The sequence below is a fragment of the Diplodia seriata genome, assembly GCF_021436955.1.
Source record: "Diplodia seriata strain FDS-637 chromosome Unknown scaffold_7, whole genome shotgun sequence".
Taxonomy (NCBI): Eukaryota; Fungi; Ascomycota; class Dothideomycetes; order Botryosphaeriales; family Botryosphaeriaceae; genus Diplodia; species Diplodia seriata.
In genome coordinates, this window is record NW_027117314.1 from 2,045,138 (window position 1) to 2,073,112 (window position 27,975).

Genomic DNA, 27,975 nt, shown 5'->3' on the forward strand with positions numbered 1-27,975 from the left:
TAAGGCGCAGACGTGAGGCGCATGAACAGCGTATAGCGTCCCTAATTCCTGGGAAACCGACATGTGGCTGCGCGAACTGCCCTCCAAGCTGCGCCTCACCCTAGCATCGTAGTCTAGCATGCCGCGCGGAGCCGGTTCTGCTTCCGGCGGACACTCCCTGCTTGAGCCGGTCCTAATTCCGCCGGACACTCGCTGCTTGGGTCGGTCCTAATCCCGCCGGACTCTCACTGCGGGAGCTGGCCCTACTTCCGCCGGCGGCTCACTACTCGAGCCGCTCCATCTCTTGGGGCTTAGCAGGGTCCACGAACTTTGATGCCATGCGAAGGATGGCTTCGATATTCGGGGCTTCAGCGCCTAAATCCGCATCCTGATCGACGCGGGTGGGACCGGGTTCAGGGTATCACAAGACGAGGGATCCTGGACTTTGTCAAAGTACATACTACATGGTCTACGTAGCATCTGTTGCACGTTGCTTCGCCTCACCGCAAATACCAGGGTAAATTAGGTCGTCAAATCTATCATACTTTTTGAACCTCGTCATTCCAACCGTCACATCGTCGATATTCTACGTTATCTGCCATCTGGCGTTGATCTGCTTCCTTCGCACCTGTAAGGGTCGTTAGCTGTGACAAGGAACATGCATGGGAAAATCCGGGGACAAGGGAAAACTCACCAAAGGCGCCACAAAAAGCACGCCCACAAAGAGCGCCGCAACCGTCGTCATTAGCTGCACGCGGTTGAACCCCTTGCCCAGAATATCAAATGCGAAACTGGGCGATACCCTCGTCCCAAATACGTCCAGCCCATATCCGAACACCAAGCTGGTGCTCTCCAACACCGCAGGGCTAGTCATGACCTTCTTCACCCCGAGCACCTCCCTCTTGTGGTTCAGGTATTGGACCGGGTTAAACTCTATAGTCGGAGAATAGCGAATAAGACCCTCGGCTGCCTCTTCGGGAGTTGGGTCGCGGCCAACGGGGCGTCGCGGATCCAGGATCTGACGGGGGATCCCAACGATCGATTTGGATTCTGGAAGGGTGACTAGGAGCCATTTAGACGTAATTCCCTGCGCCGTCTGTGTCACTGCCATGTGGGAGATGGACTCCGGGATGTGATAGGTCTGCGAGAGGACGTGCGGCTTGGCGGATTCGCCGACCACCCCGGCGAAGGGCCGAATTGCGGAATAGTTCGCGGCGGCGCCAAAAGGACCACGGTCGTTAGGCAGCGTGGACTCGTAGAACTCAGCAACCACCAGTTGGTGGCCCTTTGAGGGTGTCTCCAGCGAGCCAAGAGTGAACGAGTACGTGAGCCAGTTCTCGGACAACGCGCTGGCAATAGTCTGGCTAGTGTCGACGCCGTCATGAGAGGCCTGCCACAAGATAGCGCCGGATACGCCGTCCAGCAGATAGACGGACAAGACACCGGCAGGCTCAGCTACTGCAGTGACTAAGGCCAAGTTCGGGTTAAGGTACTTGTAAAGGACTCGGCGATCCCCAAGAACCTTGCCAATGGAAGCAACCGGATCGTTCGCTGGCCTGGGAGTGACGTTAATGATGCGCTCTCCAGCTGCAGGCGCAAACCTCCATGCCAAATCAGAGCTGGACCAGAAGCCCTTGATCTCGCCTCCCGAAATTTTGTATGAAACCTCAGACTCTTCTGCGGTATCAGCGACATCGTCAGTGTCCAGCTCGAGTGCCAACTTTAGGGGAACACTGCGAATCAGATTGCCGGAGGTTGCATTGAGGAGAACGTGTCGACCGAGCTGCGGGAAGATGGCGGCAATTTGTCCCTTGGCATTGACGCTGAGCTCAACTTCCTCGACCTTGCCACCGGATGGTAGCTCCAGAATATCGTGATTCCAAGCAATTGCGCCTCCGCTGACAGCCACAAAGCGACCGCTTTCAGTTGCGACAACGACAGGCTTATTCAGTCCAAAAACGTCTCGTCTCGCCTTCTCGAAAACATCAGACTCCGCATTCTGGGCAAGGAAACGGCTTGGGAGCGTTTGCAGGAATTCCGGGAGATGCTCCAAATCCTTGAGATGTCTTTTGATCCTGTGCACGTAGGCGGCTAGGACATTCTGGTGTGTTTCAATCTCCAGTTCCTGGGCCAAGGATTCCTCACTCGGGAGGTCGACCCAAATAGCTTCAAGAGCCCCTGCTAGGACTTCCGGCCGGGACCACGTCGGATCTCCATTACGGAGAAGATCCCAAGTTCCACTGGAGAGATACACGGCGGTCCTTACGGCCGATGCGCCGCCATCGCGAACAGCCACCTCGGAAACAGCATGGATAGGGTAGACGGTGTCATCGATGACAGGAGTCTTGACAGGCCAACGCCCAAGAACTCCATGGGAGGCCGAAGAAAGCACGAATACCTCCTCGGGCGTAATCCTGGTAAAGTACACATTCGCATCCGTCGTGCTTGTCGAAAATGCTCCCTTGCCAGCCAGCTTCGGCAGGTCATAGGCCTTGGAAATAGAACCAGCTTTGTAATCCGCATGGTATACTTCCGCCCAATGGCTGTCCACCGTCTGATAATGAACCAAGAAATGCGGCAGAGAGTTGATACTGTGCGGTGCGTGGATGACAACCTTCTGAATTTCTTCTCCGCTGTTGTTCTCGATATTGAATGTAGAGACACTCTTACTCCCGATGGTGTTCACCTTCAATGACTTGAAGGTCTTATCCGTCCAAGCGAGTAGCGGCGAGGCTGTGTTGGCTCCAACAAACAGGATGTCATCCGTAGTTGCGATGTCGTTATCAGACGAGAGTGTGTATTGGTCAAGCTTATGGCCAGTCACGGGATCGATGGAGGTGACCTTGAGTTTCAGTCCACCGAGCATGGTCGAGTGCAACGAGATGGAGTAGATTGCGGTGGCGGAAGTCGAGATCTGGAACGGGGCATCGCCGCTGCGCATCCTGTCAGCGTCGTACTTGGACCTGCGAAGATGCAATCTACCTGTTGTCGTCGAACTCCCACTTGACCGCGCCGGTCTGGCCGTCTAATCTTCGGACAGTTGAGCCGCTGCCACCGAACAGGACAACGACATCCTTCACGCCGCTCACAGTCGCCGAAGCATCAGCGAGCTCTAGGACCTCAAGGTCCTTCACGGGAGCATTGTTGAAGGCGCTGCTCCAAGCGAGCTTCCCGTCTGCGGCGTCCCAAGCGGAAACCTGGCCTTCCACGGCGCTGATGATGATGTCCTGGTTCTCGCCAGCCCTCAGGAAGCCATCAAGCGAGCTTGAGCTGGAGGCCAGCGGCTGTCTCCACACAGCAGAGCCATCTTTGGGGTTCACGGCGCCAAGCACGAGCTTGTCGGACAGGGTGTAGAGCAGCGAGGCCTTGGTATCGGCGCGCGGCTGATGGAAGAAGGTGGCGTGCTGCTGGGGCTGGCCGAGCAGGGCGAAGTGGTAGTCGACATGGTAGGCGTCGTCGGCAAAGACGGCAAGGGTCGCGGGGACCAGGGAGGCGGCCAATGCCAGCAGCCTGGGGAGTAGCATCGTTCGTCTCTGGCAAGGCTGGCGGGCTGGATCGCGAGCTGAGGCGGTGTTGTGGTTGCGGCGGAGCTTGCCGCAGGGCTGCACGTGAGCGGCAGGGATGCGCCGGGCGCGCGCGGCGGCCGGGTTCCGCTCCAGTTGCAGGCCTCGGTGCCACAGGCCACTCCAGGCCGGCCGTTGCAGCTGCAGCACACGACGTGCGCCGTTGCGTCCCTGATTTTCCTGCACGCCCTCGTGCATTGTCCGCTGAAGGCCTGCAAATCAATTACGCTGGCACCACGCCCCATAATTACCCTCCGAGACGTGCTCCTGACCTGACTCTGCGCGCTCTCCTTGGGCTCTGGCACCTCCCCGACTGCTGGCCCGAGAGATTGCTGAGCTGTCGCAGCGCCAGCTGGCCGGCAGCCACGCGCTCATCGGCGAGCCATGCCGCGCCAGGCCGGACCAGCTGCCGGGGCGCGCGTAGTGGCATGTGGCAGCAGGACAGGAGCGTGGCTCAAGCGCGGGGGCACACGGGCAGGAGGCTTCGGCTTCATGCTTGGGTGCCTTGGTGCCTGGGTGCCTGTCTGCCTTGGCGGTGAGGCGCTCAAAGCTCGCGGCGTGCGGGCTCGCCCTGGAGCCACAGGGCCGCGCTGGAGCGTCTCCGTCTCGGCTCCTGCCTCGTCGCGCTTGCGGCAGACGGCGATCGTCTCGCCAATTGTGCATGCATTCTGATCGGGTTGTGCAGCGACACGCAGGGGCACGCAACGTCCCGGGCGATTGGTGCCTGGCGAGTTCCAGCAGCAGAGCCGCCGCGCTGCCGCCCCTCGAGGCGGCCGCCTCGCTCAGTGGCTGCATGCTCGGGGCTAGCTGTGCCTGCCGGGGCGACCCAAGCCATGATTCTGTCATCCGCTTGGCCCGGCACCGTGCAATGCCCGTGCCGGGAGGTCCAAGTCGAGGGAAGGCTTCGAGCGCGCACTGATGCGGTTACGTCGACGCTCGCCTATCACTTTCAAGCTCCGCGAAATTATGTCAACCGCCAACGCCTAAACAATCCAGCGCGCAGCACGAGCTGCGCAGCGCCGTCTATTAATCATGCCCGCGCCCTCCTCGCGCGCCCCATCGCAGACCTCACCACCTTGATACCCTCCCCCCAGCCGCCTCCACCGCCGCTGCCACCCCCAAGGCCGCCGTCTCCTGCGCCAGCCTGTCCTCGCGCCTCCCGCTGCCGAGCTCTCCCCGGCCTGCGCCCATCTCCGCAGCCCTCGTGCGCATCCTTGCTCCCGCCCACAACCCAGCGCCCTCGCTGCTGCCGGTGCGTAAATGCTCCGCCAGCGTCGCCCGCAGGCCGCGACGCCCCGGGCGCCGCGCTGAGCCTCCCAATTGCGTGCACATGGCTGACAGGCGCCCTAGCGACCCCCGGTTGAGTCGTTCCCACGGTACGCGCCGCGCACGGCTTCTCGTCCGAGCCGCACATCTCGAGAGCTAGACCGAGCATCCAGCACACCACCTCCGCCTGCGCCCTGGCCGAGCCACCTCGCAGGCAGCTCCGACACTCACTTTCTGTGTGGCGTGCTCCTCCTGCGCCAGCTGCTGGCGCGAGGGCTCCGACTCCCACGCCCCAGCTCGTGCGAGCGCGCACCCTCCTCCGCCCCGTAATCGCCATCTCCTCCAGCTTTCCCCGCCAGATATCGTCGCGGAGGCATGTCCCAACGAGAGTACCACATCGTCGTCCTCGGATCCGGTATGCTGAGTCCCTCGCGCCCACGCGCCAATCGCCATCTGCGCTAGTGCTGACGCCGTCTGTGAAATAGGTGGAGTGGGCAAAAGCTGTCTAACAGGTAAGAAGCCCAACAGTCCTCGCGCGCGCGCAAAACACCCCAATTGACACCCGTACAGCGCAGTTTGTCCAGAATGTCTGGATCGAATCCTACGACCCGACCATCGAGGACTCGTACCGAAAGGCCATTGACGTCGATGTGAGTTTGCGCTGCCCGTCTGCTGCGAAGAATTGAAGTCTGATTCCGCGCGCTTCAGGGACGGTCGGTAGTACTCGAGATCCTGGACACTGCAGGGACTGAACAATTTAGTAAGCCACCGCGTCTTCCCTGCGTACATGCGCGCATCCAGCTAACAAGTCTGCAGCTGCCATGAGGTACCAGCCCTACGTCGTTTCAGCTGCGCCTGCACCCCACTAACTAGCTCCAAGAGAACTGTACATGAAAACCGGTCAAGGATTCCTCCTCGTGTTCAGCATCACCTCCATGACGTCCCTCCACGAACTTGCCGAGCTGCGCGACCAAATCATCCGAATAAAAGACGACGAACGCGTGCCCATTGTACTTGTGGGCAACAAGTCGGACCTGGAAGAAGACCGCGCCGTAACGCGCGCGCGCGCATTTGCCGTCAGCCAAGCGTGGGGAAATTGCCCCTACTACGAGACCAGTGCGCGCCGCCGCGCGAACGTCGACGAAGTCTTTGTGGATCTCTGCAGGCAGATTATCCGGAGGGACATGGAACGCACCCGCTCGCATACCGACTACAGCCGACCAAGCGCCAGCACGCGACGACACCACCCGTCCAGCCGACACAGCACGGGCGGAGGCCCGGCGGCCGGCGCGGGCAGCGGCGGCAGTGTGAAGGGATCACGACGAAACCGCCGCGAACACCGTTGCGTGATATTATAACGCGGTGCGCTTTGGGTTTTTTGGACGGGACGTTTTGATTTGCACCGAAATCTAGGCGGGGTAGCCGTGTGCAAACATGTCTGAAGTGTACGGAAATGTTTTGATGGGCCGGTGTTGTCAATACTTTCTTGCTAGTATTTTGGGAGGCCCTGGGCTGGACCGCGGGAAATCACTTGAGTTGGAATCACATTGGGCGGATTGGTGTCTTGATTATTTTTTTTTTCCGCATGAGCGAGGCCGCGCGGAAATCCATCGCCATCACATTCGGATAGACGTACGATATAGAACGAAACAGACAGCTCACGGCTGAGAATTAATGTCCATGAAGACTTAATTTTACTCCCAACTTGCACGGGGTCGGTAATCTTTGGGGCAGATGGCCCTTTTTTTTTTGGCTTGTGCTTTTTTGCTTGTGCACTCATGCGATATAGCTGGTATGTATAGTAATTACTTTTCTCAAACCCGGGAGGTATGTTATGATCTGCGCCTATTTCCCCTCGCATCTGTTTCCAGCCTGCACCCGAGTTTCCGGCGAACCCATCACGAGAGTCTTGGGGATGTGAGCTCGTCCCACCAGGTGGTATGGCAGTGGGTTTGGGGGGCCCCCTTGCACCCACACCCGCCCCCCAGTCCTCCGATCCGAGAGGGAGGTGCTGTGATGTTTCTTTTTTTTTTCTTTCTTCCTCCCATCCAACTGGGTAAACTCAGCCCCAGCTTCGGATGCTAGCTCCCGAAACCCGCAACTTCGGGGCCCTTGGTGCAAGCTTGCTTTGCTGGGCTTGGGGGGCTAGCCAAGCTAGGCGAGGGAAGGAAGGAAGAGTGAGTAGTGGCTCGCGGGTCTCACCGCACACCAAAAAAGCAGGTTCTAGCAGTAGCTATCTAGATTTCGGGCCCGCTGATTCGGCAGCCTTGCGTCGAGGGCAAAGGCAAGGCTGGCCGGCCCCAAACCACTTCTGGCATCGGACGTGAACGCGATGGATGGGGCGCGCGCACTGTACGTTCCAGCTGCCTATTGCAGCAACTCTTAGTCTGGAGAGGAGAGGAGAGAAGGGTGGCTTGAGCGCGGCCAGCCATCATCTTTCCAACAATAAGCTTGGAGGAAAGAAGGAAAGACGCGCGGCGAATTAACGGCGGGCGAAAAGCAAAGAGGATTTGCGGACAGAAAAGGGTAAAAGGAAAAAGGGCAAATAGGGCTACGCGGTAGAGGTGGCTAGTTCACGCGAATGATGCAGCCTGGTCGTCGAGATGCCGTGCATCGGCGCGTCATCCGCGGTCGATCCACCAACGGCGGGGAAAGGGAAGGGGACCGGACGGCTCCATCCCCGTCACGGTGGCACCAGCCAAACGGCAACCGCCTTTTTTCTGCGGATGCGGAGAGAGGGGGACGGGAATCTCGACCTGTGTGGTTGCCGTTCTTGGTACCATTTTTTCCCGATACTCCGGGTCCAAGCCGCCGGCCACATCCCGCTGGGGGGGATGGAGAGAGAGAGGGGACACAGGGAGGCGCGGATGACGCCCGCCGGCCGGGACGCACGATCCCAATTCTATTCTCCCCTACATGCTACCCACTCACACCATGCGCAGTGACAATCGACCTTTCGTCTCCCCCAATATCACCCGTCTCGACTTGCTTTTCGGTCGCCTCGTCCTGCCGGGCGCCGCGCGGATCACGAGAGGTTCTTTGCCGTTGCGTGGCGATGATGATGCTCTCGATTATCTCTCTTGCTCTCTCCTGTTCACGCCTCCTCCTTCTCCGCCGCTTCTTCCTCCGCAGCCAAGCACCAAACAAAGCCCCAAACGTCAGCCTTCAGCCTCCCTTCCCTCCACCTACGTAAGTAGCGCACTCCGCACAACATGAAACACCTCGTGGCACGTTTTGCGCCCAAAGGAGAAATGTGAATCGGAGAAACGGCCAAAAAGTTTTACCGCTGGCGCGGCGCGCCGCCGGTCGAATGGGTAAGGAGGAACGCGAACATTTGGGATTGTGGCGGCGGAGGAGGCGTGAGGCGGAGCGAGAAAAAAAAAGAGCACTGAGAAGGAAAGCGGATTTATCCATGCGCCTTTCCGATGGAAGCCGCGCTTCCAGTCCATTAAACTTCTGCCACCGCCAGCCACAGCCGCCACAAGCCCCCCCTCCTTACCAACCACTACCATCATCGTCTACCACGGAAACCAAGGAGGGGAGGGGTTCGGGTGGTAGTAGGCAGCAGTAGTAGTGATGTGGTACGTAAAAAAGTACGTACATACCCACGTGCGAGCAAAAATTGCCATCCAAATGCCGACCGATGCCGTGGGTCGGCGGGTAGCGTCGATCGCCCGAACGCGCGACGCGCCGCCCGCATAGTACGCACACGCACGGCACGCACGCACGCGGCTGTTGGTAGGTGCTCAGCTACCGGGTTGCGCGGGCGGGTGGACGGGCGGGCGGCCGGCTATTGTTGTACACAACAGTATGTACACAACAGCGACCCACCTGTTGTGTGCAAGACGCCCGGGAGCAATAATGTGGCATTTTGTGGAGCACCGGGGTTGTGAACGAGGAAGGCAATTGGCAAGGTACGAGCAAGCAAAAATGATTAGTCGTGGTCGGCTAGAGAAGGAAGGTTACACTCGTCGAACGCACGGAGATGATTGACGTTATTCATCTCCGGGCCGGATGACACACAAAGAAAAAAAAAAAAGGGTTTTGTGCACGCCGGGAAGGCATGGATGGGGAAAGACGTGCTGTGATGTCGGGTGGGGAGAGATGAGTAGGTGTGATGGGATGGACGGATGGACGTGTCGCGGAGTGTGAGTGGTCGCTCGCTTCGGTGCTGATAAGCTGCCATTCTGCTGCTTCGAAGCAGCGATTGTCGAGTCAGTGGAGTGGGATGCACTGCATGTCCAGCTGCCGACTGGTGCCGACGTTTCACTAGCTCATGGCAGTACCACAGCCCCGGGATTGCTTCTTTAGGCAAGTCTCCAGGGCTTATGCCGCCGAGCCTTGTACTTTGTGCGTCTGGAACGAACGACGGCTGCAGCCTGCTCCGGTGCATTACTCACTGACGCCCGAGGCGAGAGACAGGCGTGGCGTCCGCCCGAGTCAGCCCAAAAGGAAAACGCAGCATTGGCCCCTAGCGCCGTCAATTCCCACGGCTGATCGTTGAAGCGTCGTGGTGGCGACCGCCGCCCGGCGCCAATGGCGCGTGGTCGAGGGAAGGGGGATGATGGGGGCGTGGAAAAAGCAAGTATAAGCCACACCCCGGCCAGGCATTTGCACCAGCATAACGGTCCGGCCGCCTATCGCGGGCGGATGTGGTCCACTGCTCACCCGGCCCGCGTTTCATCGCCTTTCGAAAGGACTCGGCGGGAGATTCACCTTGGCACCCACTCTGCGGATGCTTGCCCCCCCTTTCCGCGCCGCTCACCTGGGTCCGATGGGTCTCCAGATGGGAGGTTCAGGACGATCAGTTAAGGCGAGATGCCTCGCTTGGAACAGGCAGGGATCGAGAAACTTTGCGGAAAGCGACATATCGGATCTCCTGAGCTATGTTTGGTGTCAGACAAGGAGGTTCGCTGCCTTCCCGTTACGCTGCAGAGGAAACTGTATTGGAACGAGACCAACAGGTGATCGGGGGCTGTGCATATCCGACTGTCAGATTCGTCGAGGGGAGGCATCCGGTACCTACCCGCATATCGTCATACAGTTGGTGGTCTTTGCGGCCACGCGAGCGGCCGGAGCACGTCCACGCTTTTTCCTTGTTTTTCCTTGCCCATTTTCCCCTTCACTTGGCCCTGGCGCCGTCGTCTCTGTCACCTTTCTCTTCGCAGGGCTGCGGTGATTGGCGCCGTGGATGTGTGCATGCGCATGTGCACGATGCGTGCTTTGCCGCTTGTGGTATGGTGACCGCATCCTTTGTCGCGGGTCACGGGCTGGGCATATGAGGATGTGCGGCTCCGTCTGCTGCGCAACCAATAGCTCGCTCCACCTTCGGCCTGCCGAGTGCTGCATGTGTGGGCGCTTCAGTCGATCAGTGGGCGGTGCGGCTCCCGACGGCGGGGGACGGGATTAACGCGAGTACCTACCTATCTGTTGGACCCGGGGATGTCAATCGTGATGTTACGTCCATGTACATGTACATGCACGGGCAGCGGCATTCAATACTTATGCACAAGTATTGGACAACGCGCACTCCCGAAGCCTATTCCTTGCCACCAAGGATAACTCTAAAGGCAAATGTAGCGGAGACATTTCCGCGAACAAGAGATCCTAACTGCAAGGGCGTGCACAGTCACTAAGCTAGGCTGGGAGATTGACGGTGGATCCTGGAAAAAGTCAACCAGATAGAGTGCAATACGGTCCGCATCCAGCGTTGCTAGGGAAGTTACAGTGACTTCCAATATTTCCACATAAATCCAAAGTCAATCGCTTGCTTCCTTGACCTGTCAGGAGTCTTTGAACCTATCTAAAACCGGAGGAAGTACGAAAAGCGGGACTGATGATGCAAATTGCAAGATCGGGTAATGGGTTGTAGTTGGTTCAGGCTGGTGAGGTTTTTTTCTTTTGAAGATGATATGGGTTTCGGTATGTAACTACCATTTCTTTCATTTGTCTTGAAGTATTTCTTGAATCGTTGGGTCTGAAGTCTCATTGGTTGATACATGATGCGTTGAAGCTATGTACAAGTCTGTGAACATAGGCAAGCCAATAACAGATCACCATCCCAAGATAGTTGTAAAGTACGCTTCCTCAGGAATCTCGAGCCTTCTCTTTCCTCTTGTTCTAAAACAGATCATCTCACATCCTGAACACGCCCCACTTCTCTCCCCTCTCCCTCTCCCTCCTCTCCGCCGCGCGCCCTTGGCTCGCCACCTCCAAGCCCAACCCGAGCACCGCCCGCGTGTGCTCCGGCGGGATGATGCCATCATCCCAGAGCCTGGCGCTGCCGAAAGTGGCCTCGCTCTCGCGCTCGATGCGCGCCTTCAGGGCCGGGTCGGCCTGCTTGCCCACGGCCTCCATGACGGATGACAGCTGCTCGGGGCCCATAACCGAGGTGCGGGCGTTGGGCCAGGTCCATAGGAAGCGCGGGGAGTAGGCGCGGCCGCTGTGGATTGACGAGATGGGTCAGTGGAAAAGAAATACATCGGCGGGAGCAGGAACGAAGAACAAGTCTTCTGTGAGGAGGAAGGGAACGAGAATATCTTACCACATGCCATAATTCCCCGCACCCGCGCTACTACCCACAACGACCGTGAACTTCGGCACATCCGCACAGCTGACAGCCGTAACGAGCTTCGCGCCGTTCTTCGCGATGCCGCCCTTCTCGGCGTCGGCGCCGACCATGAAGCCGGAGATGTTCTGGAGGAAGACGAGCGGGATGCCGCGCTTGCTGCACAGCTGGATGAAGTGGGCGCCCTTGAGCGATGCCTCGGAGAACAGGATGCCGTCGTTGGCCAGGATGCCGACCGGGTGCCCCTGGATGCGTGCGAAGCCCGTCACTAGCGTCGTGCCGTACAGCGGTTTGAACTCGTCGAAGCGCGAGCCGTCGACGAGGCGGGCGATGATGGACTTGGCGGGGACGGGCAGGCGCGGGTTGGTGCCGACGATGCCGGCGAGCTCTGCGGGGTCGTAGAGCGGCTCGTCCCACGTCGGCGTTCGGTTGGGCATGTCTTCGAGTGAGGATGAGGAGGCGGAGGTGGTGGCTTTGGGGTAGTTGAGGTTCGCGATACTGCGACGGGCGAGGACGAGGGCGTGGGCGTCGTCGACGGCGAGGTAGTCGGTCACGCCCGAGATTTCGCTGTGCAAGGCACCGCCGCCGAGGTCTTCGGCGCTTACGACTTCACCGGTGGCGGCCTTGACTAAAGGTGGGCCGGCGAGGAAGATGTGGCCTTGCTTGGCAACAATGATGGATTCATCGGACATGCTGGGGACATAGGCTCCGCCGGCAGTACATGGACCCATGACAACGCTGATTTGAGGGATGCCCAGGGACGACACTGCGGGTATGTAAGCCAAGAAGCACGAGAAGCATTTGGGGCAGGTATCCAGTACTTCTAGCTTGATTGAAGAAGATACGGCCGAAGTGTTCGCGGTCAGGGAAGACGTCGGCCTGATGGGGCAGGTTCGCGCCGCCAGAATCGACCAGGTAGATGCAAGGCAACCCTACAAACATCAGTTCAGCCACTCTCCAGAGTCATAGATGACGCCTCACTATTCTCCTGCGCAATGGCCTGCGCCCTCAAATGCTTCTTCACGGTAATCGGATAGTACGTCCCACCCTTGACCCTAACCAACACGAATCAGCACTCAATCCAGCCCCACCCTCCAGAACAGAGAGAGCGAGAGCCTACGTACGTGCTATCGTTTGCCACAACCACACACCTCACCCCCTCCACCATGCCCACACCCGTCACTATCCCGCCCGCAGCCACCTCCTCGCCCTCGTAGCAATCCAACCCCGCTAGCGCGCTGAGTTCGAGGAAACTCGTGCCCGGGTCGATTAGCGCCGCTACGCGGTCGCGCACCAGCATCTTGCCGCGCTCGACGTGCCGTTGCCGCGCCTTGTCGGAGCCGCCGCGCGCGGCAGCCGCGTGCAGCTCCGACACGCGCGCCTGCACGGCGGCGAAGGAGGCGGCGTTGTCGCGGAAGGTGGGGTCTGAAGGGTCGACGTCCGAGGGGAGGGTCGAGAGGAGGGAGGCATGGTGGGTGGAGGTGTGGGTTGCGATTGTGCGGCGGGAGGAGGATGCGGCGGATGAGGGCGGTGATGCGGCGGCGGTGCGGGGGAGACGCGGTTTTGTCGTGGAGAGAAGGGTCGGTGGGCGCGCGGGGAGGAGCGAGGTGCGCCGGAAGGCGGTGCGCATCCGGGAGGCCATTTTCTCTGCGGCAATTGGGACGGAAGAGGAGATACGGGGAAGAATGCGAAGGGGAGTTGGGTGTTGTTTGGGGAGCTTGTGAGCGGTACAAGAGAACCGGGGTGTGCGGAGAAGCCGCGTCTAGCCGCGGGGCTTGAACTTTGCGGGGGAGGAGCGATCCCTGCGCCCGGCTCCACACCCTTCCCGTTCCTAGCGCACCTTATCTCATTTTCAACCCATCTTTCGAAAGAAACAGAGTTAGAAATTGTCGATATCGTTCAATCGTCACCCTACGTCTCGTTCCCTGCTGGTATACATCATACTCGTGGCCTTCTCTCATACCCGCTCAAATAATCCACATATGAAAACAAACAGCACCAGCTAGAAGCAAACACACCTAACACCAACTCCAGACACACGAAAAAAGAACAAAGCAACAGCACCACAGCACCATCACATATACCTCCTCCCACAAACCCACCAAGCCACCCGCTCACACAGCCCCTCCGGCTTCCACGTCTCCTCTCCATCCTCCTCCTGCACACCCGCGTCATCCACAATCGTCATATACACCATCCCCCAGCCCTCCTCCCCACCCGTACACTTCTTCTCCTCCCCCTCCCCCTCCCCCTCCCCCTCCCCCTCCCGCGCTTCTTCCCCCTCGAGAAACAACGCCTCCAACACACCCCCATCACCCCCATCCTCCCCCTCAAACCACCCCCCAGCCCTTGCCGCCCGCTCACTCCTTAGCGCACGCCCGTGCCTCCTCGCATCGAAGAGGCCACCGAACCACCCAGTAGCAGCGCTGCTCCTCCGCCCCAACTCACCACCGTCATTGCCGTCGTCGTCTTCGTCGAAGAAAACGCGGGCGGCGTCGCGGCGACGGTGCACGCGGGGGTTGAACAGCGCGGCGAGCGCGGCAGCGATGTTGTTATCGTCGTTGTCGTCATCGACGACAGCTGCTTCTGCTGCCGCTGCTGTAGGCGGAGGAGGCGGAGGAGGAGGAGGATGACGAGCGGAGAAGACGTCGGCGCGGGCGCGGCGGGTGTGGAGGGGAGGGCGCGTGTGGCGGGCGGGGTCGAAGAGGGCGGGGAGGGGCGAGTCGGTGTCGTCGTCGTTGTTTGCTGGCGAGGTGGAAGTGGAGGTGGGGGAGGAGGAGGGAGACGACCAGAGGGTCCAGGCGTGGCGGCGGGGGTTGAAGAACCATGGTGGGGGGAAGACGCCGTCATCATCGCCATCGTCGTTGTCTTCGTCTGTAGTGGGGCGGGACGGGGTCGGTGGTGGTGGTGGTGGTGGCGGGGCTGGGTGTGTGGTTGTGTCGTGTTGGCAAGGGCGGGACCAGGGTGCGCGGCTGCGGCGGGGAAAGGAAATGTTAGCGTTGAGATGGATGAGGACGGGGGGTTTGGTGGGGGTTGATGCGTACCATAAAGCGCAGCGGATCACCGGAAAGCTTGTGGAACTCTGATGGCTGTTTTCCCACTCCGTCCAGCATTCCTTGTGGAAGTTTGTGCCGCATTGGGCTTTGCACCATACGAGCTCGGCCAAGGGGGTCGATGCCAGGGGCTCCTGACAGATGGGGCAGTCGTCCTCGAGACTCTTGCGCCCCGCGTGCGATGCAGTGCAATGCTCTTCCTCTCGGACTGGTGTGGTGATGAGTGTGTTTGAAACGTCGGGTGCGGTAGGTGGCGGCGTTTGTTGGTCTGGTAGCATGGGGGGACGTAAAGCTGGCTCGATGCTCTGGCTTGGAATTGCGATATTTGTAGTAGAATCAAGTTGATCTCGGGCTGGCGGTGCAGCAGCTGATGGAGGGCTCGGGGCGAAGACACGGGGGGTGGTTTGAACTGGAGTGCTTGATGACAGGATTCCTGCCTCTGTTTGAGGGATAGGTCTTCTGCCTGCAGTGAAGGTGAAGTCCGAGCTAGGTGGGGAAGGAAGGTTCACCAACGGACTCCTCGTTGTGGACCCAGTAGAGTTGGAGGCCGGTTCCGTTGTAGGTACAGACGGAAGATCCCTGGGCGAGCTCGACGTGGCCTGTGACGGTTGAATAATATGAGGTCGAGTACGCTGGCGAGGTGTAGACCGAAGGCTGGAAGTGAGTTCTACAGTTTCAACGACTTCCTCTCTCCGGACGGTATTTTGGTGCTGCCTGAAAGCAGTTCGAACCGGAACTGGCGCAGCGAAAGCCCCACTTATGTTGAAGTTTGTCGGCAGTGAAGGGGTCGTCCTCGTAGAAGCGCGGCCTTGAGGGCGCTCTGTCGCTTGTTGACTTCCGTAGCGAGTGGTCTGTTGCTCCCGTATAAGCCATGCATTGATGGCAATAGACCATCGTGTGGCAACCTCTGCAGATTGAGGCCGGTGATATCTCACACAAAGGCCGAGCTGTGCAAGTTCGTGAAGGTATCGATAGAGAAGCCGGGCATCTTTGAGGTCGATACCAGCAAGTTCCTGGAGTTTCTGACTGAAAATCCCTCGGTTACTCGCATTTATTGGATTCTGGCACCGTCGTCCCTTGGATGGAGCGTAGCCGACACAGGAGACACTGCCTTTCTCCGGATTTACTGGTTGAAGTATACCGTGAAGTGCTGAGTACGTCGGAGTCGGCGAGAACCCAAAAGACATCTTGACAGTAATACTGAGCCAATGGCAATCCAAGAGTCAACCGATAATGTGAAAAACAAGATAGATGCGGTAAAAAGAGAGAAAGAAATCCGTCGTTGGTGTGATCGTTGTCGTCGGCGCCGCTGAGCCAGAAGCTTGGGCGCTACAATGGGAGGACGCCTATAAATCAAAACCTCGTGCACGCGCGGGCGGGACTCAGCCAGGCAGACAAGGCAGCGATTTCCAAAACTCAGCCATGCCTCGGAGGCCGCAGGATTCCACCGGTCCGAACAAAGCCACTGTCGACGGACCATTAGCGAGCGGTGTGCATGCGGGTGCCCGGGTTAAGCGCTCGCCTGCGCCGCACACATGATCCTGAACGTCCTCGAGTGGGGTATGATAAGAGGGCTGAAAGACATATGCGGACAAGCGCGTCTTTGGCAGCTGCTGTGCTGTTCTACACCTTGCTGCCTTCGCCGGACCTGACAAGGATCCATGCCGCGCCACATGCAGAGGTATTTCCGCCCGTAGCTGGAGTTCCAGCAGAGTGGTATAGACCCGCACGAGCTCCATGCACATAAATAGAAACTTCTGCATTGGTCTACGTTTCTGAAACGTGGATTAAAGAGGGATGGAGGTCTGGTGACGTGTAGAAATGTTTCCACTGGTAGTGATATGTTAGCGCCGAAGGGGAACTGTCGCCCTCTTGTGGGGGCAATCAGACAGTTTGCCAGAACAGAACTTTAGGTGCTTTTTGCACCACATCTGTTTCCAGGAATGATGCGTGATGGTGAGTAGGAATACGTCACTTTCGAGGGTTAAATGCTGTGCAAGTTAGAGAGCGGTATGTACAGCCACAATTTGCAGGTAGAGTGACGATACGAAGGCTGAGTTCTCCGGACCCCTGCAGAGTGAAACGAGCAGGGGCATTCTACGCCGCACGGCTGAGCGGTTGCGTGTGCAAGCGCCGCGCTGCAGGGAGAGGGACGAATTGCCCCGAGATAGACGCGTGCTTGACAGCGCAACTCGATCTAATGTTTGATGACCACTGCAGACATCAGAATGGCCATAAGACTTGATGGGTGCAGCGGTGTTGACTCGCAGAAGACAAGGCTTGGCGAAGGATTGCGATTAGGCGCCGGGCGGTTGCCAAATAAGGAAATGATTGGAGAATTGCTCCAAGGCTGCATAGGCAATTCTCTGCACGCGATGCCATGGAATTGTGGCTGGCTGAGAATTGCCTCGTACAACAGTGTCAGTGGGCAGAAGCTATAGCTTCCCCAAAAGCTCTTGTCAACTCCAGGATCAAAGTTCCGATGAGTGAAGATTGATATGATCGGTCCGACAGCCGGCATTGTTAACACATGGGTCTTCAGACCCTAGCCTCGATCTGGCCATGGTAAGCCGCGCTCATTCGGAGGATAATGGCCCCCATGTCAGCAGCGGGTTCCCGACGCATCCGTCCCCCATCATACTTGGTGAAACTTACCACTTCTATCCTGCGCCACCTCAAAACAGTAAGCTTGCAGCCATTGTATGGTGGTTGCCAAGGGTCGTATTTTGAAGTATATTCAAAGTCTTTAGAGAGGTCATGTTACGGAACACAGAACGAAAAAGAAAGTAACTGTAGGGAATCCTCTACTTTACTGCCATTGAGTCATCACTTCATGTCTCGTATGTTTTGCCACTCCTCCCAGCACTCACGGTGCAGGCTAATGCCATACTCGGATTTGCACCATAAGAGATCGCGCAATGAGTCTGATTCCATCTCTTTTTTGCAGATAAGGCGCCCGCCCCTGGTACTCTTACGTCTCTGATGCTGGACATCGCGGTGCCCTTCGCCTACAAACGGCACGGTGGCAGGCGGCGATCGAGTCATCGCCGGTGGTGGTTCGGTCGGCACGATTGCCGCACGAGGAGCAGCAGGCTGCGGGGTACGTGGAATGGGCCTAATGGTCGATACCAGCAAGCTCTTCTAAGACTTGTTCGAACCACTTCCGATCGAGACGACTGATGGGGTTCCGGCATCTGCGGCCTCTGGACGGCGCATATTCAACACAGGAAACCCTGCCAATACACGGGTGCACCGGTGCAAGGATCACGTCAAGATGCTCCAAGAGCATAGGCGATATCTTGAGAGTGATGAGAAGGGGGATCTGCTAAGATGATTAAGCTTGTAGAAGCGATCCCAAAAATGGAACGAAAGGCCCGTAGTGGTCGTCGACGCAGTCGTTGGTGTTGTTGACGAGCCAGAAACTTGAAAAATGCTTGACGAGGCTGTAGAGGGAGCGGCTGTAGCCGTGTCAGACACAGCGATGACGATGTTGCCCTGCAGAGTGGAGTACCGGAAGGCTTTAGAGAGCAAAGACGGTGTCGATGGAGGGTGCAGTTGGGGGATTATATGATACGTGCTCGCTCGCCCTTTGGGGGGAGCTGTGAGAACGGAGGGGCTCATGGGCCTCCGGCGTTTGCTTGCACTGTGCATACGTGGTATGATTAGTGCTGGGCCTGTCTTAGAACATCAACGCCGACGGGGCGCTACTGCGTCGACTTAGGGGGATATATGGTCGTAGTTGCTTGCATGGCAAGTGGCAGGCCTAACGTCTTACTGGCTCGCCAGTGCCGGAGGGGTGCTACTTCGATACAGGCAGATGGACGGCGCCGGTGTCAGCTTCACCGTAAAACATGCTAGTAGCAGATCTCATGTTTTAGACCGCTAGCACCGACTCAGCACCGGTGGGGCACCCGTCCATGCAGGCAAGCTTAGTCACACTGAGTGGCTGAGTCGCGACGGTTCGTCAAGTGGGCGCTTCAGATCCATGTATGTAAGATGGGCATGTTTACAGGTCAGTAATGAAAGGTGGTATGATTGGAGCAATGCTTCGGCAGTGCGAATGGTAGCAAGATTGACACGTTGAGTAAAACACAGAGCGAGGCAGACAGCTACCTGTGTAGGCAGTGTGCCTGTGAGAAAGCTATATTGTTCTTCTTCGGTATTATGGTGTGGGGTGACTAATGGGGCGGATTGATCAATGCAAGACTTGGATCGCACTGCTTTCAAACCTCTTGATACACTTCACAAACGACAGCTCTTGGTGAAGGATATGGTTAACGAGACTCATCTCATGGAGCGGAGCAATTCCGCGAGAGGGGAGCATGCGAACAAGAAGGGAGAAGCGTGAGAATGCAAATCATGTCTCGGCGCACGCAGTAGCGAAAGTCGACGGGATTGCGGGCGGTGCGGCGAATCAGGGACGGCGTGGCATGGAGCTGGTGTTGTTCTGCGCGACGCGTCGGCGTTTTCGCGTTCCTCGAGGCGGCGGAACAACCTCGGCCCGGGGCCGCGGCCGCGCAGGGCGGTCACCCGCGCATAGCGGAAGGCACGAAATGGCAGCTATCAAGTGCTGGAAAGCTGCCTGCTTTTCCCACGCCTTTCTGGCCTGCGCTTTCGGTGTTCCTGTCGCTGCTGCGCTTGGCCGCCCCTCCCGAACCGGTCTAGCGCGCCTCGCTCCAGCAGTCGCAACCTAATCATCCGCCCCTCCTATTTAAAGCTATCGCCCGGCTGTCCCTCGCCCTCCCTTTCCCTCTCTTTCCACCGCTTCCGACCATCCGCAACTCCAACAGCGTGACATCAACGCCACGCCTCCGTCCACGACTATCTTCAACTCCAAACTCTACCAACAACACATCAAGTCAACATGACTGGCCGTAAGTACCCTCGCCCCTTCTGCACCGCACTGCACTGCACTGCACCGTTGCTGCGCGCACCCTCGTCGGCTTTGTCGGCGGTCGCGTCGCAGTGTGGCGCCGCCGGTCGCGATACGCGTCGCGACGCCGCCCTTGGTGTTGCATCATCAGCCCACGTCGCTCTCCCCTCCGCCCTCCACCACACCTGCTCTATGCACGCATACTAGTAACATGTTGCTAACTCTTCCTCCCTATAGGTGGTAAGGGTGGCAAGGGTCTCGGCAAGGGCGGCGCCAAGCGTCACCGCAAGATCTTGCGCGACAACATCCAGGGTATCACCAAGCCCGCCATCCGCCGTCTCGCCCGTCGTGGCGGTGTCAAGCGTATCTCGGCCAGTAAGTCGATGCCCAAACCTCGTCGCGTCTTGGAGCATGTTGCTGACGTCGCGCACAGTGATCTACGAGGAGACCCGTGGTGTCCTGAAGTCCTTCCTTGAGGGTGTCATCCGTGACGCCGTCACCTACACGGAGCACGCCAAGCGCAAGACCGTCACCTCGCTCGACGTCGTGTACGCCCTCAAGCGCCAGGGCCGCACCCTCTACGGTTTCGGTGGTTAAGCGCCCTCATCGTACTGTCGACCTTCGACCGGCTCTCGCATATCGTGTCGGCTTTTTCGGGCTTCGGCGCACATGTCAATTCACAGCGGATGGGTGTCGATGGAAGCGACCAAGGAACTATGGGAACGGTTTTCTGCTTTTGAGTGATTATGGACTGGGTCGGAGTTTGAAGGGTTATGCTGTTACACACATGAGGGACATGGTGGCGCCAGCCAGCTATCAATACAAGATCCATGCGGACTGACAATTGCTTGCTCATGGTGGGATGCGACGTGAAGCTGCTCTGTCGTTGATGCCTCGAGGCAATGCGGCGCGCCCGCCCCCCAATGATGGAGGGCCCCACCCCTCGATGGAAAGGTGGAGGGGCCGTGATCGGCTGGCCGCGCCGCTTCCGACGCCTTTCCGCAGCCGAAGGGCGCGCTTTCTACACGCAAAGGCCGACCCACCATCACGTGTGGTATGTCGCAAGATGCATAAGCATGGCGTTTTGTCTTTATAAGACTTCCGACGGCCTGCGATATCCACAACCTAAACCTTCGCTTCTCCACAGCAAACATGGCCCCTCCTACTGAAAACGTGCTCGTCTTCGGTGCGACTGGCGTCATTGGGCGATATATCACAAAGGCGCTGGTTAATGCTCAACCTGCCTTCAAGCGCATCGGCATCTACACATCTGCAGGCACCGTCGAGACGAAGGCCGCAGAGATCCAATTGCTCAAGGATAAGGGCGTCGAGGTCATTGTGGGTGATTTCAACGACGAAGCCAAGATTCTGGATGCCTACAAACGTCTGTGCTACCCCGCACACGGCATCAAGCCTTCAAACTGATGCACTTTTCTAGGTTTCGACACCGTCGTCAGCGCGGTAGGGCGCAACGTCATCGCCGAGCAGATCAACCTGATCAAGCTCGCGGAACAGGCGCCCAGCATCAAGCGCTTCTTTCCCAGCGAATACGGCACCGACATCAAGTACGGGCCGCAGTCGGCCACGGAGAAGCCGCACCAGCTGAAGCTGAAGGTGCGCGCGTACCTGGAGTCCGACGCCGTCAAGCGACTCGAGTACACGTACCTCGTGACGGGGCCGTACGCCGACCTGTACATCCAGAAGAGCGGCGCCTCGGCCGAGCTGGGCACCTTCGACGTCCGGGCCAAGAAGGCCACGCTGTTGGGCGACGGCGACGGCAAGATCAGTCTGACCACCATGGATGAGTCCGTTACCTTCTTCTTTTCCCTTTTGTCCCCAACCCGCAAACATGACGCTGATCCGACAACGATAACAACAACAGCGTCGGCAGGCTCGTGGTGGCCGCGCTCCAGCACCCGGAGCACACGGCCAACCGCGCGCTCATCGTCAACTCCTTCACCACGACGCCCAAGGAGATCCTGGCCGAGTACGAGCGGCAGACGGGCGGCGCCAAGTGGGACGTCTCGTACACGCCGCTGCCCGCGCTCGAGCGGGCGGAGAAGGAGGCGTGGGAGCAGGGCGTGCCGCACGCCGCCGTGGCCACGTTGCGGCGGATCTGGACGCAGGGCGGGACGCTGTACGAGAGCCGCGACAACGACCTCATCGGGGCCCCCGAGAGCGAGTCGTTGGCGTCGGCCGTCGCGAAGGCCGTCGAGGCGCAGGAATCCGGATGAGCTCAGCTCGGGTTGGCTGTTGGGATATGTTAACATCCAGGCAGGTCCCCCGTAGCTACACGGATGGTGTTATTCGAAATTTTTCCTGGAAAATTGCCTGTGCCCTTCCATGGTTTACTGCGTTATGAAGTTTCTCAGCAATCCTACTGGCCCCTACCTCAAAGGAATGATGACTCACCAAACGCCCATTGTCACCAGAGACTAGGAGCATGGCCGTGATTGGACAGTCGCGCTAGTTTGAGCCCTCCAGGCAACAACCCATTCGAGAAGGCGGGTACCCGCAGCCGCTGGAGGGTGGTTGAGCTGACTGCCCCCCAGCGGAACCTCCCGCACCGGCGCAGCGAGCGGTTTCAGTGCGGAATCACGCATATAGCCACACCAGAGCAGCACGATCCGATACCAGGGTCCGGCAGCATGGCGTGAGGTAAAGAAGAAATATCGCGGGTAGGTGGTGACGCCGCGACGTTCCTGTGATGTGTGTGTGATATTGGATCATCGCTGTTGTTGATAAGCGGAGCCTATAGCCACGCGTCTGCGGGGGAGGCGATAAGCGGGAGGAAGCGGGAGCGCTGCCGATCGTGGCGGGGAGGCGGGGGCTGGCGTGCGTCTGCTTGCTTGCTTGCTTGCCGTGTGGGATGGTTGACTGGGTGAGTAGACTTACATGTTCTAATCACAGACTGGATCGGCTCATCTGGGGCTCAACACCATATCTGCCAATTTCATCAGGAGAGGCAGAAGTTCAGAGATTGTTGACGCTGGTGGGCCGGCTCCTACGTCCTGCGTGTAAGTCGCGCTTTCATCGTCTCCTCATATTACAAAGCTTGTGGGTGGAGCATTCCAGGGGATCTGAGCCAGGCCCGCGGAAACGAGCTCCATACATTCATGCTCTTCGCCGCTTTTGTAGTGCGAACTGTAAGTCGTACGTGCAGTGAAGCGTACATGAGGAAGAAAGCTCCGAGACCGGACATGGCCTGAAGGGCCGATCTCATCGGTAAGCAGCAGGCCACGACCCATCAGCAAGCCAACGGCTTACAACTGTGCTTAACTGGATTACCGGTGTATTATGTATGTTTGTTCGAGACAGCCGTATTTGCTCAGCTAACTCTTCTTGACTTGCACTGCATGCCACGACGTTCATCCTGACTTCCCGGGTCAAGTGAGCATTCTTGACTAAACAGCTGGCAACAAGATCTGTTAGGTCAATCGAAGTAGCTCTCGGCAGCATTGCCGACGCTGAGAGGGGCGGGCCCAGCTGCTGTACGATAATGATGGGTTGCACCCAATAATGCACCCCAGTCCCATGCATGCAGCTGACGCAGTCCGATTTTCGAGCCCCAATGTAATTCTCCACGGAATGACCGAGGTCATGCTGCGGCTTTCTCGTCGTGCAACCCGGGGCTGCGGCGCCGCGCACGTTCGGCAGCGTGCCGTTCGGCATCTGCGGCATCTCCACTTCGACCCTCACGACGGCATCATCGGCATGGGCGTGCCTCTATTCGCTGGCACCCTCGGCCTAAGCTCTCGACAATCTACACGTTGCAGGGCTATGGCATCTAATCCGGACCCTAAACGGCCGGTCCGGGTCCACCGTTAGTCGCCATTGGGACGATAACGGCCGTGTCAGAGCTCCCCACAACACTACTGCATACTCCTCACGAAGCCGCGGGCATGCCGCATCATACCACCAGGCCTCCAAGATGCATGCATCCACCCTGGGTTGTATGACCATTCGGTCCATCGACAATGCCGCTCGGGACCCTTCGGACCAGCAGGGACGCAGCGCCTTATCGGGCCCTACACTTGCACATTGCCCTCCAGTGTCTTCTATATAAAGTCGAACGCAGAACGCTCTGCTCCCATCCCCACCAAGCAAACAGGTCTCCTCAGATCCACAGCAAGCCACCATCCCTCCGACCCTGACCAACCAGTCAGCTTCCACCGCCAACATGCCCATCACTAAGTACAAGGCCGCCGCCGTCACCTCCGAGCCCGCCTGGTTCGACCTCGAGGGCGGTGTCCAGAAGACCATCAACTTCATCAACGAGGCTGGCCAGGCTGGCTGCAAGCTGGTCGCCTTCCCCGAAGTCTGTAAGTCGCAAGCCCATCCTACACTGCGGGAAGAGTCGCGATCACTAACATGGGCGTCCCACAGGGATTCCCGGCTACCCGTACTGGATGTGGAAGGTCACCTACCAGCAGTCGCTCCCGATGCTCAAGAAGTACCGCGAGAACTCGCTCCGGGTCGACTCGGAGGAGATGCGGCGCATCCGGCGCGCGGCGCGCGACAACCAGATCCACGTCTCCATGGGCTTCTCCGAGATCGACCACGCGACCCTGTACCTGGCGCAGGTGCTCATCGCGCCCGACGGCAGCATCCTCAACCACCGCCGCAAGATCAAGCCGACGCACGTCGAGAAGCTCGTGTACGGCGACGGCGCGGGCGACACGTTCGAGTCTGTGACGCAGACGGAGCTCGGCCGGCTCGGCCAGCTCAACTGCTGGGAGAACATGAACCCCTTCCTCAAATCCCTCAATGTTGCGGCCGGCGAGCAGATCCACGTCGCCGGGTGGCCCATCTACCCGGGCAAGGAAACCCTCAAGTACCCGGACCCGGCCACCAACGTCGCGGACCCGGCGTCGGACCTGGTGACGCCCGCGTACGCCATCGAGACGGGCACGTGGACGCTGGCGCCGTTCCAGCGGCTGAGCAAGGAAGGCCTCAAGACCAACACGCCCGAGGGCGTCGAGCCCGAGACCGACCCCAGCACGTACAACGGCCACGCCCGCATCTACAAGCCCGACGGCACCTGCGTCGCCCGCCCCGACAAGGACTTCGACGGCCTGCTGTACGTCGATATCGACCTCAACGAGAGCCACCTCACGAAGGCCCTCGCCGACTTCGGCGGCCACTACATGCGCCCCGACCTCATCCGCCTGCTCGTCGACACCCGCCGCAAGGAGCTCATCACCCAGGCCGACCCCGAGGGCGGCGTCGCCACCTACTCGACCCGCGAGAGGCTGGGCCTCAACCTGCCGCTCGACCCGCCCCAGGAGGAGAAGAGGGGCCAGGTCGGTGTTGCCGGCCTGAAGAAGAGGGATGAGGAGGTCAGGAAGGCGGAGTTGTAGAGTGTCTGTCCTTGTTGTGAAAAAGAGGGGACGGTTGGAAGGGAGGAATGCTTTCCTTGTACGATATGTTTTTTTGTGATCTACGCTCTCTCATAGTCTTCTGTTAAATGTTTCTTTGGGCCCAACCTCGTTCGCCGCTCTTGATCGTGAACGTGAAGGCTGAGTATGGAATTGGAGAGACATCTGTGGTGGATACGGCTCTCCCTTGATGCAGCGTGGGTAAGGCCAGGACTGCTCTCACGTCGTCACTCAGTGGCATGATGATCAAGATTGGTGGAGCAAAAGTGTGCAAGATTCATCGAAAGTCCAGGTCGTCAAATCGTGAGATCGTCCAGACTCGTGAGGCTATCTACCGTCATCCAGGAATGCGGATCCGTGAAGTCGCCACAGGAAGCCATCCAGATGAGAGAAAAAAAAAACAAAAGCAAATGACCCACGCCTCCAGCAAACCAGAGAGGCATTCCATCACCATGCTGTCGGTGTCCGCTAATCGTGAAGAAAAAGAAACCCATGCCATGCCATGCCACCGTTATTTTGGAAACTCAAAAAAGCAAACCTCCATGCCGTCGCCCGCAACGGCAAAAGAGCAACTCCTCCGCGCTGTCATGATCGGAAATCAAAAAGCAAATCCTCCGTTTGGGTATCGTCAACAACCGCAAAGGAAAAAAGGAGAATGAGAAGAAAAAAGGCATTCAGGTCGGCGCCTCAAGGTCGGTGTCGTCAAGGCCATCATCTCCATCAGCGTCTCAGCGGGAGCAAGACAAAGAGGAGAAGAAAAAAAGTGATCCAGGACGGCGCCTCAATGTCGGAATCGTCAAGGCCATCATCTCCATCAGCGTCTCAGCGGAAGTAAGACGAAGAAGAGAAAAGAAAAAAGAAGCGCCCAAGGCCCACCCATCTCAGCGGCAGCCCAGCAAGCCACCGACGATGAGCGAGAAGCCAGCGACGAAGATGCTAATCAGCGCACTGACGGCCTCGACGACGAAGACGGCAAAGGCGATCAGCGGGTGCAAGCGCGGGTCGGAGCCGAAGTAGCCGCCGTCGACGTAGAGCGTGCGCGGGACAGGAGTAGCGAGTCTCCAGCTCTGGCGGCCGCCGAAGCCGAGATGGCCGGTCGTCAGCAGGCGCGCGCCCTCGTTGGCGTCGCGCCAGAGCCTGTGCTCGCGGTCCGAGAGGCCGGCAACGTAGAAGAGGTAGGCGAGCGTGAGCAGCCAGATGATGAAGGGCCAGACGAAGACGTGAGGGCGGGTGCAGCGGACGATGACGCGCTGGATGGTGACGCGGCTGGGGGGAGGCGTGGCGGGGGGAGCTGGCGCCGAGTGCGAAGGTGGCTGGATGGTAGCGGCCTTGCGGGCGGGAGGAGAAGCGGGAAGCTTGGGGAGCGTCGATGGCTCGGGAGCGTCAATGACCGGATCCGCGATGGGTGAAGACGGAGGCAGCGCGATGTCTGCGGGAGAAAGGGCGGGAAGCTGAGGGAGCAACGATGGCTCGAGGGGTTCGATGATGGGAGAAGAGGTTCCGGGGAGCTGAGGGAGCGACGATGGCTCGAAAGGGTCCGTGTTGGTGGTGATCGGTCCCGTGGGAGGTGAAGAACGAGGCAGCGAGACCTCAGAGGAAGACGTGGAGGACGACTCCCAAATGAAGGGCTGGCTCAAGAGGTTCTTGAGCGCGCCGGAGGGCGACCCGTGGCGCTCCTCCGACTCGGAGGCCTCTTCGTCGTCGTCGTCGTCATCATCATCGTCGTCGTCGTCTTCTTCTTCTTCTTCCTCTTCTTCTTCCTCTTTCTCTTCTTCCTCCTCCTCGGATGAGGGGAAGGCTGCAGACCAGGCAGGAGAGGCAGGAGGCTCTCCGGACAGCTCGTCGGCCAGGCTGGCCTCGACAGCGGCAACTGGCTGGGCGGCGGGGGCGGCGGGGGCGAGAGCGGCGACGCCGGCCTGCAGGGCCGCCAACTGCGCCTCCCGACGCTCTGCGTCCTCGGCCCTGACCAGCAGGGCCGAGTTGGCAGACAGCACCCGGGAGAGGGTGCTGGCGTGGGACTTGCAGCGGCGACCCAGCGCCGCGACCTTCTCCTCCTGCCTCTCCTGGTTGGCGACGAGTTTTTCGAGGTACTCGTCGCCCTCGTCGATGGCTGCCTGCAGCACAACCACCTCATCCTCGGCCTTTTGGGCCCGCTCTTCCGCCTCTCTCACCTGGTTTTGGAGTTAGGACGGGTTGCTAAGTTGGGTGAGGAAGGAAACTTACCTCCTGGTTGGCCGCGCGGACGCGGTCAACTTGCCTCTTGGAGAGGCTCTCCAGCGTCTCCGCCTTCTTCTTCTCCGCCCGCAGGGCGCTCCGGAGCTCTTCGAGCTCCTGTCTCAGCTCCGCGTTGCGGAGCTCCGAGGAGACCAGCTCCTGGTGCCATTCGGCGGTGTTGGACATGGTGGCGGCGTGCGGTGGTGGTGGTTGTGCGGGGAAGGGCGGGGGTGTGAGTGATGGCGGGTCTGAAGAAAGAAAGAAAGAAAGAAAGGAAGGGTTGGGTTGCAAGCGGCGAGAAGTCTTTACGCTGGAGGGTGCTATTGTGCGCGCTTCACCCGCGGGCGCCCCACCCACAACAATAGCAACAATGGGATACTCGCCACTAGCCTGTTTCACAGTTTCACCTTTCGCCAGGCAGCAGCACCAGCCTCCTCTTAATCACCCGTGACTTCCTCTCTCGACTCGTTGCTGGCGCGGCCGCTTTCACTTTCGGTGAATGCGAGCTTGCTAACCAAATTGGGAGTTGTCAGAACCTCTCACCTCAGCCTCTCTCTCTTCTCGTCTCTCGAGAGCTGTACCACGGAGCTGATTGATGAAAGACTGTTTTGCTGCTTGGGTATATAAAGACCCAGAAGACGGAGCAAAGGCATGCATTGAAAAAAGAAAACACGCTCGTCAGGAGCTGAAGAGATGATGAAGATGGAAATGTAGACTTACACTCGTCCAGAGTCGGATCAATGATCAGGACACACATATGGAATAATCCTAAGAAAACTCCCTCAAGAAGACTTCAAGGCCGGACACATACAGGCCAAGTCAAGCGCACTGACATCCAGAATTGAAGAAAATAGCGAGATAGGATTGAAGAGTAAAGCAAGAACGCTTCGGCAACCATAATGGAAGAAAGTAGAGAGATGAAATTGAACACTTACTTCAAAGCGAAAGCCGTGAGCGAGATGAAAACGGACACTTACCTCAACAACGCAATGTCCGAAGTCGAAGCAACAAAGAGAACAAAAAAGAGAGAACCTACCCAAACGAAACCACCGCCGTACGAACCGCCCAGCTCCAGACGAAC

General features: G+C 58.7%; 6 protein-coding genes across 6 annotated transcripts; 3 read left to right on the plus strand and 3 right to left on the minus strand.

Moving 5' to 3' along the window:
• Positions 1-565: 565 nt before the first annotated feature.
• SLS55_007357 (uncharacterized protein) lies at positions 566-3,503 on the minus strand (the record flags this gene model as incomplete). The annotated part of the gene is made up of 3 exons (XM_066778777.1): positions 566-607; positions 674-2,912; positions 2,962-3,503. The coding sequence occupies 3 exons, from the start codon at positions 3,501-3,503 to the stop codon at positions 566-568; spliced, it is 2,823 nt and encodes a 940-aa protein (XP_066631214.1).
• A 7,440-nt stretch (positions 3,504-10,943) lies between these two features.
• SLS55_007358 (uncharacterized protein) lies at positions 10,944-12,107 on the minus strand (the record flags this gene model as incomplete). Its single annotated transcript, XM_066778778.1, has 2 exons — positions 10,944-11,250; positions 11,353-12,107. 2 exons carry the CDS (start codon positions 12,105-12,107, stop codon positions 10,944-10,946), a joined length of 1,062 nt encoding a protein of 353 aa, XP_066631215.1.
• Positions 12,108-19,293: 7,186 nt separating this feature from the next.
• HHF1_1 (Histone H4) lies at positions 19,294-19,899 on the plus strand (the record flags this gene model as incomplete). Its single annotated transcript, XM_066778779.1, has 3 exons — positions 19,294-19,303; positions 19,540-19,677; positions 19,736-19,899. The coding sequence occupies 3 exons, from the start codon at positions 19,294-19,296 to the stop codon at positions 19,897-19,899; spliced, it is 312 nt and encodes a 103-aa protein (XP_066631216.1).
• A 555-nt stretch (positions 19,900-20,454) lies between these two features.
• SLS55_007360 (uncharacterized protein) lies at positions 20,455-21,536 on the plus strand (the record flags this gene model as incomplete). The annotated part of the gene is made up of 3 exons (XM_066778780.1): positions 20,455-20,686; positions 20,741-21,107; positions 21,185-21,536. The coding sequence occupies 3 exons, from the start codon at positions 20,455-20,457 to the stop codon at positions 21,534-21,536; spliced, it is 951 nt and encodes a 316-aa protein (XP_066631217.1).
• A 1,946-nt stretch (positions 21,537-23,482) lies between these two features.
• On the plus strand, positions 23,483-24,662 carry SLS55_007361 (uncharacterized protein; the record flags this gene model as incomplete). Its single annotated transcript, XM_066778781.1, has 2 exons — positions 23,483-23,624; positions 23,689-24,662. The coding sequence occupies 2 exons, from the start codon at positions 23,483-23,485 to the stop codon at positions 24,660-24,662; spliced, it is 1,116 nt and encodes a 371-aa protein (XP_066631218.1).
• An 899-nt stretch (positions 24,663-25,561) lies between these two features.
• On the minus strand, positions 25,562-27,080 carry SLS55_007362 (uncharacterized protein; the record flags this gene model as incomplete). The annotated part of the gene is made up of 2 exons (XM_066778782.1): positions 25,562-26,851; positions 26,904-27,080. The coding sequence occupies 2 exons, from the start codon at positions 27,078-27,080 to the stop codon at positions 25,562-25,564; spliced, it is 1,467 nt and encodes a 488-aa protein (XP_066631219.1).
• Positions 27,081-27,975: the final 895 nt, after the last annotated feature.